Genomic DNA, 15,709 nt, shown 5'->3' with positions numbered 1-15,709 from the left:
ATATATATAAATATATATATATTATATATATATATATATATATATATATATTTATATTATATTTGAGACAATATAGTAAACATCTTCAACTGCATTATAATATTAGTTCTTTTTCCGGTCGATAGGCAACTTTTAGTCGTATTCTTTTTTCAAACGCGAATCCATGTATATATATATATGTATTGAGAAGTTAAAAAATTGAATGTTATAAACATCGTAAAACAATTAACAAAAACTTTATCAAACGCTTTACAGGGGCAGCTATTATTCGTAGGATCGGCAGTAGAGGCGTTTCATCAGAAAAGTCCGATTTCTTTTTTAAGATTCACTTGTTTCCAAACTGGAAGATCTTGAAATTCTTCTTTGCTCATTCCTAGTAGCTCCTGGAAGAAAGAAAGAAAACTTGTCAATTCCAGAAAATTTGTAATTAAAACGAACGTACTTAATAATAAATTTCTTTATTTAAAAATAACTCGATGGGGATGGAACTAACTTCAAAGTGTTGTTGAGATAAATACAATTCCAAGTGTGTGGGATCCACTCCTTCCGGTAAAGGTCGTTGTAATAATTGAGCAGGGGGATACGTGCTTTTCGTTAGTCGTGCTAATTCGTTCTCCACTGTCAATACTTCTCCCGGATTACGACCGTCCTAAAGAACATTCATTTCAGTTTAAATAAAATATATTTCTATTTCACTCTAACTTGCAATTCAGATAGAATATTTTTATCTACTTATATGTAAATACACACCACGGATCTTTATGCAAAATAAAAATTGTTTGCATTAATTGTCAAAATCTGTAGCCAGGCAGAAATTCCATTTTTCCTTTAATAATTTTAATAAAATGGAAACGATACATCAATATTATTAAATTCTTAGAATATTTTCAGTTTTCAATTTCATCTACTCATTTATGTCATAAATGCATAAAATCCGCAGTCTAGTTATAAATTTCGGTGCATTAAAAATCTATTGAGATCACTTAGTGTCTTAATATCAGTGTATCAAATTTACCTCAACGTTTATTTCTGCGATATCATCCCGATATGTCCACGTAGGGAACAAACTGATGAACTGCAATGGTTCAAGACCAGCCCAGACTAGATAAATGGGATACTTCGTAGTTTCTGGATGCAAGCTCTGCCAATATTGCATAGCCGTCGTCATGGCAGCTCTTCTCTCCGCCTGCCATCTGACCGCTTTACTTCCGGTTTGATCTTCCGCTCCGGTGTCAGGCCACCAGCCTTGCCATATCCACAATTCGTTTTTGTTATCCAGCAAAAATAGCGCTGCAACAATAATATGCTATGTAGTACACTTACCTAATAAGTGCTCATCCATAATTCGCAATGAAGTAGTATTTAATTACCTGGTTGATTTACTTGATACAAGTCCTCCTGTAGAAATGGAAACGCCGTTGCCAAAGAAGCACGATGAGGACATAGTATCTCCACAGGCTTAAATTCTTTCGAAATACTCGATAAGTGAAACAGTCTTGGAGTATGTTCCTGTAATTGATCTTTTTCTAAGGATACGTACAGTGACTTGTTCATTCCTCCCAATGCTGTAAACGAAATGTCTCGTTGAATGTCCCCGAAGAGTATTTTATTCATAGTTAAACTGCGAATCATTATGCCAAATAAAAAGTTTCCAAATTGTAAGTAGCAGAAGATGTCTTCACCATTTATCGTCTGATCGATTCATTTTTGTCATAAACGCATAAAATCCGCAGTCTATTCATAGGAAGTTGCTACTCACCATTAAAGAATTCCTCCGGTTCAATTCCTTCATTAATTTCTAAAATTTCTATATCACCTTCGGACGACAAGTGGGTTTCCTGAGGTCGGTTTTCTTGCAATTTCTTCGCCGCGCTAAGTGCATTCTGTAAATAATAATTACGTAGGTTCTCAGAAATGAACCTGACTGAATTATATTTATTTGTCAATTTATTATGTAGGGCGAAGCGTACCTGTTTAATATGAAGTAACGCATTAGATCCATGCCACACATAAATCTTGCCATTTTTCGAGTCTAGCAGTACAAGAGAACCTCTGCTCCTTAATTGACGAGTGCTACAAGGAATCTCGATCAAAGACACCTCTGACTCTAAGGTACCCCGACATATGTACAATCGCCACCGTTCGTCCTTCTTATCATTCTTCTTGCCAGAGTGTACAATCATTCCTCCAGAGAATAGATTAAGAAACGCGGCTGGCTCGTGTCCTTGAACTACACGAAGCTATAAGAAACATGAGTAAATTATGGCATATTTCCGATACAGAAGTGTGTATCTTATACTATAATTTAGTTCATTCAAGAACGAGTAAATTGATATTCAGTATCTCTAATTTTATAACAATCGTTGTTAGGTAAGTCAATAGCGCCGTTGTTAATTAGATCAATAATTACCTGAGGTGCTTGGTCGCTATCTAATTGGATAGTTAGTAACGCTGCCGCACCCTGCTCGTTCAAAGACGCGCTCTGCCCTTGCCAAATGAAGTAGACAGAACGATCACGACCCTTTGCAGAATGCTTTGAAGGCATACCACTTAATTCGCGGCCTATTGCAAAAGAAAACATTCTTAAAATTTCATGAAAATGAACTGTAACAATACGTGTTGTCGATATTCACCAGTAATAGTAACTGAATACATCCAATGTACAATATAACTATGTCCAGAGTAGAATTGACCGATAGACGAATCGTCCAAAAGTGTGTGAGAGAATTCGTCAATGTCCCACACTTTCACACTCGTTGTTGTAACGACGTACTGTTTCATTAACTACAAAATAAATGAAAATCTCCTGGCTCATACATTTTGCATCTATCATATAGGAATTAATAGACGCCGGATCTTTACGGAAAAATTTTCTACCTGAACAAACTCGAGTGAAATAGAAATTTATTGTATTTCTTAATACCCTGAAGTCCGATGTCTAATAATTAGATTGCGGATCTTCATGCAAAATAAAAATTGTCTGCATCGATTGCAAGAAACAGAAGCTAAATCGAATGTTATTTCTTCCCTTAATGATTTTAATAGAGGATGAATCATATATTGACATCTTCAATTTTTAAAATTTTTCAACAATTTCGAATTTCATCTACTCAATTTTGCTGTAAATGCATGAATAACCGCAGTCTACTAAAATAATTAAAATACCGAGCTAATTACCTCGTCATCGTACCAACCAGTACCCCTACCCAAATGGCTTCCCTCGAGAACCAAGTCAACGGGCACGGTATTTTCCTCTAATAAATTATTAATATTGCACGGTTCTATAATTATGGTTCCATCGACCTGCTCTTTGCTCGCGTTGCTGCGAACTCGAATAATTCCAGAAACGTTCGGCCAATCGAGGAACTTTTCTCTGAAAAGTATCGTTTCCACGTGTTGCGACAATTTCGCGAGCAAGCACCATTTAGGTCTGAATTTGGCAGATTTAGAGTCGATCTGAGACACGTCACGTCTGCCGATCATGGATGCGGCGTTAATCGGGCACACGTCGCATTCAGCATAATCGTATCCTTCTTGCCACAGCTCTGTTGCAAGATTCGTTGCGATTTTCTTTTTGTCAACAGACGCGACCTTCCCGCTCCATATGTACATTTCGCTGCCGAAATCGAACACTAAAACCTTATTCGGATCGAGCATTTCGATTTTTGGTATAGCACCCCAATACTTCTCGAGGGGCACCAGTTCTTCGCCTTTAATCTCGTAGATCATGTTAGTATGTATCATTGCCGTCTCGTAGAGCTCATCTTCGTCAGGATGGCCAGCATCGAAAACTGTAATTGATACAATAAATTATTTATTGAATTATTCACCTCGTTTGGAGGGTAACTTCCTTTTTTATTTAAACAATGTTTCCCTTTCGGAATATTGCATTTAAGTTATTTATGAGAACACAGAAATATATATATATATAAAAATAAGAACAAAAAAACAGAAATCCTGTTGTTTTGTGTTTCGTTAACTAACTAATCACTAAAACAATATAGCTAGACAAGATAACTCACCACCTAAATCTTCACTCTCAGCGCCAAGGTAGCTCCAGAACTTCTGCAACTGACTCTGCGTACACGTAGCCTTATCTTCGTTGATAGTGATCACTTGGGACGCCTGAGTGCCGAGATCCTTGTGCTGCTGAATGGCCATCGCGATTTTCGCACCGCGAACCTTTTCGATAACGTTACAGTACTTTCCGACGTAATTGTATACCTGCAAAAAATTCAATAAATTGGCAACGATATTTTTAATTATTTGACAAGTTAATATATTAATATTGAAGAAGTGAACTCTTGTTTACCTCTGTTCTCGTTACTAATACAAAATTGTCGCCGCTGTTAATGTTTCCTGCGATCGGTTCGATCAATTTTACTTGTACGTGACGTCTTCCTTTGATCAAAATCAACATCAAATCTTTGTATGGTTGCAGCTTATTTGTCGATACGTTCGACTCTGCTACGTTCCTCAGCGTTACATTGCTAAAGTCTTCGGTGGATGCCAGACCAGCTAAAGCCTCCATAGCCAAAGACGAATTCTTAGCCACTGTAATAGTAATTAAAAAATAACACATTGCATATTACTAGACTGCGGGTTTTTATGCAAAATAAAAATTGTCCAAGTCAATTGTAAGAAACCGTAGTTGAATGGAAGTATATTCTCTCTTTTGAGCATCTTAAAAAGTCATCTTAGACTCTTCTAATGCCTTTTCAAAAATAAATGCATAAAATCCGCAGTATACATATCACAATATAATTTAAAGAAACAGCGAGTGTTCACAGCTTACATTTTTCGACATTTAATTGTCTCATTACTTTCTCCGCAATACCAGTTCGCACCTCAGTATACTCTTGTCTTAGGTCAGTTCTCGCTGCCAGTGCTTTCAGAGGATTCCTGGATATAACACGTCGCCTTTGCAATCGTATATCGCGCCTCTGGACTAGTCTGTAAAAACACAAACCTGTGAAAACCGGAAATTAAAATGTCTACAACTATGTAGTAAGAGAAAAACTTACAATTCTGATTGCGATGTGATTATATCAAAATCGCTCTCGTTCAAATCAACAGATTCAGCTTCACACTTATCCAAAGAGATTCCAGAATAGAAGGAAGTAAACGTCTCATCGTCTATCTTGGGCACCGACACTGTCGGTGAGACAGTTTTTTCGGACTTGTTATCTTCTCCTGCAGAATGCATCAATTAGACATAATGGAGTACAGTAAATCTTTCTACAGCGTGGTTGCCATATGTTCCGGTGATTATGAAAGTAAAGAAAGTCATATTTTCTTTCTTCGAGATATTTAGACTTTTATATAATATATAATTTTTCACTTCATTGTATAATTATTGGTAAACTCAGTCGACGTAACTCATAATAGGCAAAAAGATCAATTTCTTTGAAATTTTGACTTATGCCACTTTCATTATCATCGGCATATATAACGCGTAGCAAAATTTGCAAACTTAAAAATAAAACAGATTGACTATATTAAAAAAGGTATGGTCTTTTGTATTGTAAAACTTGTAAAAAACATTCACTAACCACTGTCATCGCTCGTAGGCTCCGAGAAACTCATCCGTAATTTACTATACGAATCTTTACTTGGACTAGTCGGCGTGGACACAGCATCCTTCGTGTACCCTGGAAACGATATGTACATTCAGTATCTTATCTGTGTCTATTTTTAATGCTTTAGTTATCAAAAGTTTATTATTAGGTGTGTAACTAAGTTCCGATGTCTTTTCATTCAATCGGTCGTAAAAATTTGTCCGGGGAACATTACAATTCCATTGAAGAGCTCAAGAAGTGCATCAATGACTTCATAGCCAGGAAACCGCCGACCTTTCCCGGAAACGCATCTATAATCTACCGATTAGATGGGGAAAAGTATTACAAGACGTTGACGAATACTTTGAAACATAGTCTTGTATACTTCCTTTATGAGTAAAAGCCAAATATCGCTAAAGAAGGCACCGAATTTACTTGCACACATGATAGTAGCCTTTTTAATGACTCTACTATATCTGAAGGAGGGTCAATAATCTCTTTGGGTTATTGACAAAGAAACGTTACCCCTCTTGGCTCTGAAACGTTCCGGCCTCGGCGTCTTCTTTTTCCTATCTATCGTAACGTCGACGAGCGGTGAACGTGGACCGGTTTCCAACTTCTCCGGTAGCTCTACTTTCATCCTTCCAGCCACCGTGAACTTCATCGCGTCCGACGCGGCTACTCTCTTCTTCCATCCCTCTGTGGCAGACTCTAACTTTCCAAGACAGTCGGCGAGAACTCCTTGCTTGATGCTCAACTCTTCTTTGGTCGATGAACTGGTACTCGTTCCGTCCTAATCAACCATTAACGAGTGATTAAGAGTCTGCGGATTTTATGCATTTATGACAAAGACAAGTTCGTGCAATTTAAAACCGTAGAACGTTAGAAGAATTTAAGGATGTCAATATATTGTTTCCATCCTATTAAAATTGTTAAAGAAGAAAAGAAAGTTCTATCTTCTTGTTACAAAATTAGTGCCACTAAGTATCAACTTATTAGTGCTGAAATTAACTAGATTATACAGTAAAGTAAGAACTTCGTTATCGATTCTACCGATAACAATCGAAAGAAGATACACACCGACAAAACAGCTGTCTCCGGCGCAATACGTCTCTTCCAATTCGTGTTACCACTTCGTTGAAGTGCTGCCAATCGGTCCGCGATACTCATGCTAGGACCATCGTTAGTATCCACCGATGGAATCGCCTGTGTTGCACTGCGATACAATCCTGGCAACGCTACTCCATGTTGTTTCTGTACTGTTCCACTGGACGTCTCACTCTCGAGCTTTTTGTTACCAATCGAGTGGTGACTAGTGCTCTTCAACAATGAAGTATACCTACAAGCAGTTCATTACAATACACGTGCACACACCGCCGCACACTATTCAAACCTAATCTTATCTGCACTTATAGGTATGATTAAAAAAATTTTACGTCATTGAAAAGTGACACTTCATAATGTATTCTACAGGAGAAATATATCAGGCGGTTGCATATGAAATGTCCGATCAAAGTGGACACCATTACACTCAACATATTCAAGTTTCTTGCTTGTGTCATGGTGGAAATTGAATTTTTTAGTCGTTCACGTTCATCATTCGGAAGTACACTGCGGATCTTTATGCAAAATAAACATTTTCTGCATTGATTCGGACAAACAGGAGCTAAATATAAATTTCTTTCATTCTTTAATAACATTAATAAGTGGACAATGATACATTGGTGGTACTAAATTATCGTAATATTTTGACTGTTCTAAATTAGTTATTAATTTTGATCATACATGCATAAAATCCGCAGTCTATGCACCAACCTAATATAGTAGTCGTCTGCTCTCAAATCTGACTTACCTGGTCTGCTTTGAAAAAATAGAGTGACGAAGTACCCCTTCATTCTTTATGCTACTCTCGTGATTTACCGAAGAAATCTCGTTGTTTGTCTCTGTGTGAGAAGTTCTCTCATCCTTTTTGGACGTGGAGATCTCGGTTCGGTTAATACGCGTGAAATCGGAATTTTCAAGCGTTTGCTGTTCATGCTCCTCGGACTCCTTTTTAAGTACAGATTTGATTAGTTTTAAGCCCTCGAGTTCAGGGCTCTGTGTTCTAAACACGCTCTGCGGTTTCGAAGTACTTTTTGGTAAGTCAACCTGAGAAATTGGCTCGCGAAGCTCCGGGGCAACATCTGTAACATTTAATTAATTCTTCACACCTTGTAATCTTCCTCAGAATTTTCTACGCTATCACCGTACCGTCCAGATACTCACTGTTATCCAACGAATATTGGGGAATGGAATTTAAAGGAGATATTCGAGACGCTACTTCGACCTCTTCAGAAGTGACCGGTTGCGTTTTATAACGAGTAGCCGGTCGTCTTCGCGAATGGCGTTCCGCCGACATTATCTCGGACTGTACACTCTTCTCCGTATCAATTTTCTGATTGAAAAGGCGCACTCGATCCGCCAAGCTCAACTTCGAAGGATCGTACTCGTCTTCGGCGTTACCTTCCGTCGAGCTTGATTTTATGTTCGAATTACGTTGATTTTGCAAAACCGCCTCTTGTACTTCTTGAAAAGTGACAGGTTGAGTGCTGAACCTGTCGTTCCCCTGAAGTTTACGGTCTCTATAACGCTGTATACCCCGCGAGCTTTTGCTCGGCGTCCTCTGGGACAAGTTCTCCTTCTCCTTCTCCTTTGCTTTCTCCTGCAACGCTTTGAAATGCTGTGCCATCTTGGAAACACTGTTGCTGCGATGCACGCCGTTGCTTTCTTCAAAATTCGTGTCGTCCTGCTTCCTCGGCGAAGACACTTCATTGTTCATCACGTGTTCCTCGCTGTCAGTCATTTTGTTAGCACTTTTCTCGACACTATTATTTACAGGAAGTTCGTGTACGGTCGCTTGATCCTCGGTCTTTTCTCCGAGCACTGACGACTGTTTCCCCTTTTCTTTCGCAGCGCTATAATTAGGCGAAACAATAACTTGTTAGAATATTTGTCCGGATTTATCGAGCATCATTGTAGTTTGTACGATCTATTGTTAAGTTTAACAGCATGTTACCAGCGTTAGTCTCAGTGCAAGAACTTGTATTCCCTAATCTAAATATATGCACGCAAGCATACTTAATGACCACTAATTTCAGGGACTCGAGCATTTTTTTACTTGAACCGTGTTAGTGGTGTTGCAACAGTCGAGGTGACAACTTAGCGTGTACTCCTAAAATTGATCAATTTCGATGATACATACATTCAGGCGTTACGTGTCGAGAAAATAAGCGCATCTTTCGCCGAATAAAATGCGTGACGTTTTGGCACAGGTAAAAAAAGAAGAATCACAAAAGTACTACCTCGAGAGCCTGAATTAACTTTCAAATAGGTGTACAGGTTGTGTGTACGTTCCGATTCTCTGTTTTCTGGTAGCTTTCAGAATTGCTAGGTGGTCTATAATTAAACTTGGCACAGATTCAAAGCCTTACCAAACTTACATATTACTATATCAAGTAAATGTGTAAACAAATATCAATTTAGAATATCGGAAATTGGTAATAGGGACAGCTAGCTGTAAACTGTTCAAATTAATATTACTGCTATAACAACATTAATAACATGTAACAATAACAGCACTGATATCGTAAAAATTGAACTGTACTAAAATGAATGTTTCGTGATAAGTAAATAGAAAAGTTCATATATCTATGTATTACTTTATGATATATGAAATCAATGCAAAAGTTCGTGCCCTATTCCTTTTTGTATTCTATGAAATCGAGCACGAACTTTTACACGTTAGATATACAGATATATGAACAGAAATGATTTATTTGCTTTTACATTAAGAAACTTGACTACTGGTTTGAGAAACATTAATTTTTTATGTTTTATTGGCGCTGTTATTCTTACGTGTTATTAATACATTTTTCATGTGTGTACATATTTCGGAAAATACACAGGCCGTCTCAGCTAAATCGCCTAAAAATTTACCATATTCATTCATGTACGAAAAAACTTCTCAGCGGTGAAACTGATGCAAAGAATCTGTTCTCGGGATGTTATTTTTAGAAGATTTCGACGTCGATAAAAGTTTGTTCATACAATAGATAAGATAAATATTGTGGTGGTCTGATTCAGCAGCGACACCCCGTAGAAAGCTCGCGTTACATACCTGTTTAACGTGTCAGAAAAAATAGCAGACACATTGGCACTCTCGCCACCCAGGGAAAGGTCTGTCTTTAAATAGTTACTATTGGTCGTTAATCTTGCTTGTAACTTATCTTGTAACACGTCGCTCATGGACGTTAACTCGAGCGAACGTCGTTTGTTAAGTACACCAGTAAACTCGTTAGGAATAGTGAAAGGCTGTACATGGCCCACGGATTGTGCCCTTTTTCGTAAAAATAAATCGGCAGGTTCGTTGCACGCCTCATCGGAAGCTGCGGTCTCGTCGTGCAAGTTCAAACGGACCCGTGATTCGTTGTCTTTTGTACCGGGCTGCTTCAATATAGGTCGCACGGAAGAATCGTTCTCCGTCGTTTGTCCGGTGGTTCTACCCTGCACGGAACGATTTCGAAGCATCGACAGCTTCTTCGGCGACGTGAGCTCGGTCTCGTAAGCGCAGTCGTCCTGCGAGTTCTTTCGTGAACACTTCAGTATAGTCTTCTTCGGTTTATCGTCGTGCTCGTCGGACTCGGTACTCGACTTCTTCTTCAGTATCGGCCGCGGCTCTAGAGACGGTGGATCGCTACCGAACGATTCCTCTCTACTGTGCTTTTTCTTCAGTATCGGCCTCACTTCGGAGCCGTCGAGTATTTCCGGACCGGTCGCACTTGTTGCATCCGTTGTAATGGTCACGTGGTGATTAACATTATTCGTGCGTAGGCTATTTGTAGATTTTCTCTTAAGTATACCCTGCGGCTCCGAAGAACCGACTTGCCGGTCCTCTCTGTCGTCCTCCCGGGACGATTTCCGTTTCAATATCGATGTAGGCTGAGGATCCAGACTCTGATCACGCTTGATAATCTCGTCCAGAGACGATCGCCTCTGATTTTTCAGGATTGGCCTGAACTCAGAGTAAGGATTATCGGTAAAAGAGATGTCTGGTGAACAGCTGCGACGACGAAGAATTTCGCTTTCGTCCAGACTACTTCGTTTCTTCAAAATTCCGTGCCTCTTGTGTGTAGGCTCCACTACAGACGGCGAGAACGTTACCGGTGGCAATACTGTGTGAGTGAGGTTCGACAGAGCTTGAATACCCTCGCTGTCAGACATTTTATGTTTCAAAATCGAGACCGGCGCGTGCGGTTGGTTCACGGGTCCATCTTGGGAATGTTCGTCGTTCGATTTCTTTAAAATGGAACACTTCCGTGGCGACGATTGCGAAACGTGCGCGTTGTTCGTATTACTTTCTGTATTACTAGCGGAGTTACACTGTGACGACGTGCTAGAATGATTCTCCGATTGTGGTCCATAATTTGAAGACAAGTTTGCTTGCGACGCGAGTCTCTCGACGCGCTCGATCGTCGACTTCGTCAACGCTGTTAACACGTCGACCCTCCGCGAGACCTCTGAGTCACTGTGGCCGCCGCTACTGTAAAATTCAACTGGAAGTTAGTCGTTTTGCCACCAGCGACAGAACGATGAAAGAACGTAGAGAAAATAAATATAGAGTAACGGAAACAGTATGCAGGACATAAGTCACAAATACATACAAATAAACGTTCTCAAATGCTGAACAAATAAAATTACCTAGTTCGTTGTATATTTGAATATTTAGTGCTTGCAAGAGGATTAACAGAAGGCGTTGTAGAGGTTTTTGGATGATTTGTAACATATTGAGTACTAACTTTCGGATAAGCCGTTTTCAACTCAACCAGCTTTTTACTTAAATTAGTCGTTAGTTGACGTTGATTACTAGAATTCGAAGTAGATATTGTATCGGATATGTAACTTTGTTTAGTTGATTGTCTTCTGGTTCGTCTATCGTTACATTCAGCTGAAAATAATTGCGTTACGTTAATCATTTACTGTGCATCGATTATTCAATTGAGATCTTTATGCAGTACAATATTTTCTTGATGCAGTTTGCCAAGACAGAAACTATCGAGGATCTTAGTCTACCAACCCGGACGCGAAAGTGTTAATAAAATTAACAATTGTGTTACTAGATTACATACACTGAGTTAAACGATCTCCTGTTGTTGTTGTTTCCATGCTATGCGACTGATTTAAATAAGATTTTCTCTTGTAGCTCTTGTCCCTTTTTCTTACAGGATTTATAGTGCTACTGTTACCTAATATTGAATTTTCCTGTATACATTTCTAAACATTAGTTCGCTGCTATTAATACGCATGCTACGAAAACAAGAGTATAAATGAATACTTACATCCTTCATAGATGAACTGGTCCTAGGTTGGAGACCTAAAGGAGCAGACGTTTCAGACATACCTAATCTCCTTGAAACCAATGTTCCACCTATGAAAATAAAATAAATATTACATTGTTTGAATTAATATGTCGAATTTTAGGTTCCGTTTCAAGTAAGTACGACCTACCATTGGGCGATATAATTGAGGCAGCCCTCAATCTGGAAGCTTTAGTCTCGCGAATTGGTGTTGTTTTATGCAACGAAAGAATCTTACCACTCTCTTTACTCTCTGATCTTGAAATTAAACGACTGTTCTTTTCCAACATGGAGGTACGAGTCTTATTCTCTGTTACAAAGGCATTCAGAAATATTTGTATCAAAGTGAAGTACGTTGCATGTACTCTAAAAATCTATATATTGTTTAGCGATTGTTTCAATTGAGTTATAACATTAGAAAGTTATATAAATACACACATAAAAATGAATTAATAGATTCTCAGGAGAACTTACTACTCATAGCACAAGGTGTCATGCTCTTTTTAACCGGAGACTCTGAGTTCTGCTGTTTGCTTTGCGTTTCATTTCGTGAACAAACATTTTGATTTTCGTATCGTGTAGAATTATTCTCTGTACCATTCGAAGAGCTCTCTCCGCTGGCTGCCATTAAAACCGTAGCTCCAGCAGCTACCATTCCTAAAAAAGACACGCATCATTAACGCTGACGCTCTTCGGTGTGCTTGTTAATTGTCACCTATATATATACATATATATACATACACAGGCATATTTAATTTCCCGACGGCCAAAAAGAAAGGTCGTTTAATTACGAAACGAAAGAATCAGAACTCGACGGAATTTGACAACTGAAACTGTTCAATAAATAAAGGAATCACGGCGAGCGTTTTTTTTTAAGGAGCAATCCATTTATTCCTCAAGAATTTTCAGAACATATGCGTGCACGGTACAGAATCTAAAAATAGCCTTAACAAATGTTTTCACCTGTCCGAAAAACGAGATTCAACGGTACATATTGTTACAAAAAACATCATAACATCCTACATCCCGACAGATCGTAACACAGTCGTTGTTATCAACGTCTACTGATAGCAACGCTCGGATGTTTACAGTGCTCTTCTGTTTCTATAATGTGAATTATGACAAAGACACTCCTCGAACTTACTGAATTAATGAAACGTTTGTCTCATCGCAGCCGTATCACGATTCAAAACAAATCTACAAATAATCAAGAACGCAGCCAGTGACGCAGATGACTTGTGTGTCGTTATCACAGCTATTCAATAAGTACTACTTATAAAATACATATAAAAACCACCCGGACAACACGGATGAATGTACAAAATCCCGTGTGATCTAGATCTGTTACGAGCGAAACGGTTTACAATGGAAAGAAAAATCTTCTTCCAGTACAGATCGCACAGGTATTAGTCATTACAATTTCTCTCATAACGATGGGTAACGATGTCTGACGAATAGAAACGAAGATAGGTGACACACCGAACCAGATGGCGTTCCGCGACCGACAATCGGAATCATTGTCCATCCCACTCTGACAATCGGAAAGTCACTAGCTGAAATAAGAATTCTGGAATTCTGTGGAATTCTGTCTAATCACTGTCCAATTCTGTCTTATTGTTAGCTGGCTTAGCCAGCAATATCCAATGGTATATAAGGCAATTTCCACACAGACGAGTTCAGACGAGTTGTACGTGTATATATATAAACTGGTAGACCAATCACTAAGTGCATTTTCTGTCACATGTTCGTGGTATCATCTGTTTATTCCAGCACAAATGATTATTGCCGAGATTGCCATAAGACACCGTGTCAACAGCGACAAGAATCATTTGCTCCAGAAATTTCGAAATAGCGCCAGTCTACGTAGTGGAAAAACCATACGTATATAGTGGTATATAGGCTACTATGGGTTACTTTCAGGTGGTTTAGTTCAACTATTTTACCACTGATAGCTCACAGTATTCCTATCGGATTCTCTAAACACTTCTTCTGTTCTTTGTTAGTTTTGTAATAAGAATTTGTGCAAACGAAAGGTTTTAAATAATCTATACATTTTGGTTGACTATACAAAATACAAGGGTTTTTCAAATAAACCGCTGTACTGTGTAGATGGCGATAATTGAAACCTGTCGTCGTCTGCGATACAAAGCGCAGTCGTCGTACTCACTGGTACTCACACATACTCACACCTGACTTCTTCTGACCTGTTAAAACGAACCGCTATTATATCTGTGATATTTGCTATAATTTAACTGCTGTGTGACACAATTGATCGAGCATACGGTAAGTTCATTGAACCAGTAATTAAAAAAGGAATCTTATATAAGACCATTCATAAATGTATTCTTTTTAACGTGTATGGTTACGAATGATGGGTTATGCGTGTACGTCGATCTTGTGATGTAACAGTTGTATCTATCATTCGGGTGTAAATTTTATTTGTCACGGAAACCTGTGTAAAATTAATTAAATTCTTTCCTGTAGAATATTAAAATGGCCACACTCGCTCGTAATTTGCGTCCCTATTTGAGGTATGTTCGCGGTCAAAGGAGAACTTATGCCGATGGTCCTGCCAGCGATGAAATGAAGTTTACGTTCGCTGGAGCTAATCAGGTAACAATATTACGTGACTCAATATATATGTATATAAAAGTATTTAACGTTTTCTCCAGTATGATTGTTACTAAATTTTTATGTTATCTTCACAGGTATTTTACGACCGAACAGTGATTAGACAGGTTGATGTACCATCTTTCTCCGGTGCCTTTGGTATACTGCCGAAACACGTTCCCACATTAGCTGTGCTAAAGCCAGGAGTAGTCACTGTATACGAAAATGATGGGTCATCCAAGAAGATATTTGTTTCTTCGGGAACAGTTACTATAAATGAGGATAACAGTGTACAGGTATATCTCCCACTAAATACATTATAAGATAAAAATATGTGTATGAACATCGAACAAGTCTATTTTACAGATTTTAGCAGAAGAAGCTCATCCTGTAGAAAGTCTGGATAGTTCAGCAGCCAGAGATGTCCTCAGTGAAGCTCAGAAACAATTATCATCAGCATCGTCTGAAAAAGACAAAGCCGAGGCACAAATTGCAGTTGAAGTTGCAGAAGCCCTGGTTACGGCTGCCCAATAAACATTACATTGTTATGTTAATGTAAAAATGTTCTCTGTTACCGAATCTTAGGACATATATCCACCACACTTCTGTCATGGTATTGTATAAAATTGTAGTAATAATAAAAAGTCTATAACTATGTCAGATAGAAATTAATTTTTATCACAGAGAGAATAATATACAACAGTACATATATATCTTTATATTATAATTTATTATATGTTAGTTAAATTTTACTTAACGAATAACAATAAAATTTCACTTTCTCTAAGAACTATTTAGGTACAGTGATTTTTTTGCATTTAACAAGTACATACGCGTAACAGCCACAAAAAATGAATTGAATGCATTGAGATTATAAAGTTTTCTCGTATTGTCCCGATTTACGGTTTTAAATATTCCAAGGGATATTGCTTGATTTTTATCTAACATTTTATATGCAATGTTTTCCCGTAATTAAATATCTTAAAATATAGTTGCGTGGATTTTCGGAAGACCGTGCACTAGGAGAAACATAATAAATATGTTACTCTTTACTTTGAACTAATACTAAAACATTTAGTACACTTCACACACACATCAGCGATGCTTTTTTTCATATAAGTTTATATAAATAGCATATAAGTTAATCGA

The 15,709-nt window shown here is 38.1% G+C and overlaps 2 protein-coding genes across 7 annotated transcripts; one reads left to right on the top strand and one right to left on the bottom strand.

The window, feature by feature from the left end:
* Positions 1-87: 87 nt before the first annotated feature.
* Positions 88-13,581, bottom strand: Svil (Supervillin). Of its 6 annotated transcripts, none has more exons than XM_076425442.1 (26): positions 12,914-13,579; positions 12,692-12,783; positions 12,425-12,607; positions 12,102-12,260; positions 11,933-12,021; positions 11,723-11,855; positions 11,295-11,541; positions 9,715-11,136; positions 7,824-8,512; positions 7,411-7,741; positions 6,639-6,897; positions 6,084-6,351; positions 5,553-5,651; positions 5,025-5,193; positions 4,796-4,953; positions 4,313-4,554; positions 4,023-4,224; positions 3,178-3,791; positions 2,634-2,784; positions 2,411-2,562; positions 1,971-2,240; positions 1,760-1,883; positions 1,371-1,565; positions 1,016-1,290; positions 494-649; positions 88-383 (listed from the first exon to the last, which is right to left on the bottom strand). In XM_076425442.1, exons 3-26 carry the CDS (start codon positions 12,603-12,605, stop codon positions 297-299), a joined length of 6,672 nt encoding a protein of 2,223 aa, XP_076281557.1. In that variant the 5' UTR covers positions 12,606-12,607; positions 12,692-12,783; positions 12,914-13,579; the 3' UTR covers positions 88-296. The 6 variants fall into 6 exon arrangements, with proteins under 6 accessions (XP_076281557.1, XP_076281559.1, XP_076281561.1 ...); XM_076425444.1 differs by having other exon boundaries at positions 13,095-13,579; XM_076425446.1 differs by lacking the exon at positions 12,692-12,783 and having other exon boundaries at positions 9,715-11,133; positions 13,095-13,581.
* Positions 13,582-14,075: 494 nt separating this feature from the next.
* Atpsyndelta (ATP synthase, delta subunit) lies at positions 14,076-15,228 on the top strand. Its single transcript, XM_076425552.1, has 4 exons — positions 14,076-14,233; positions 14,435-14,563; positions 14,659-14,856; positions 14,927-15,228. Exons 2-4 carry the CDS (start codon positions 14,444-14,446, stop codon positions 15,092-15,094), a joined length of 486 nt encoding a protein of 161 aa, XP_076281667.1. The 5' UTR covers positions 14,076-14,233; positions 14,435-14,443; the 3' UTR covers positions 15,095-15,228.
* Positions 15,229-15,709: the final 481 nt, after the last annotated feature.

Source organism: Lasioglossum baleicum, chromosome 6, assembly GCF_051020765.1.
Source record: "Lasioglossum baleicum chromosome 6, iyLasBale1, whole genome shotgun sequence".
Taxonomy (NCBI): Eukaryota; Metazoa; Arthropoda; class Insecta; order Hymenoptera; family Halictidae; genus Lasioglossum; species Lasioglossum baleicum.
Note: the sequence above shows the minus strand (reverse complement) of the source record. Positions and strands in the feature narration are given on the sequence as shown.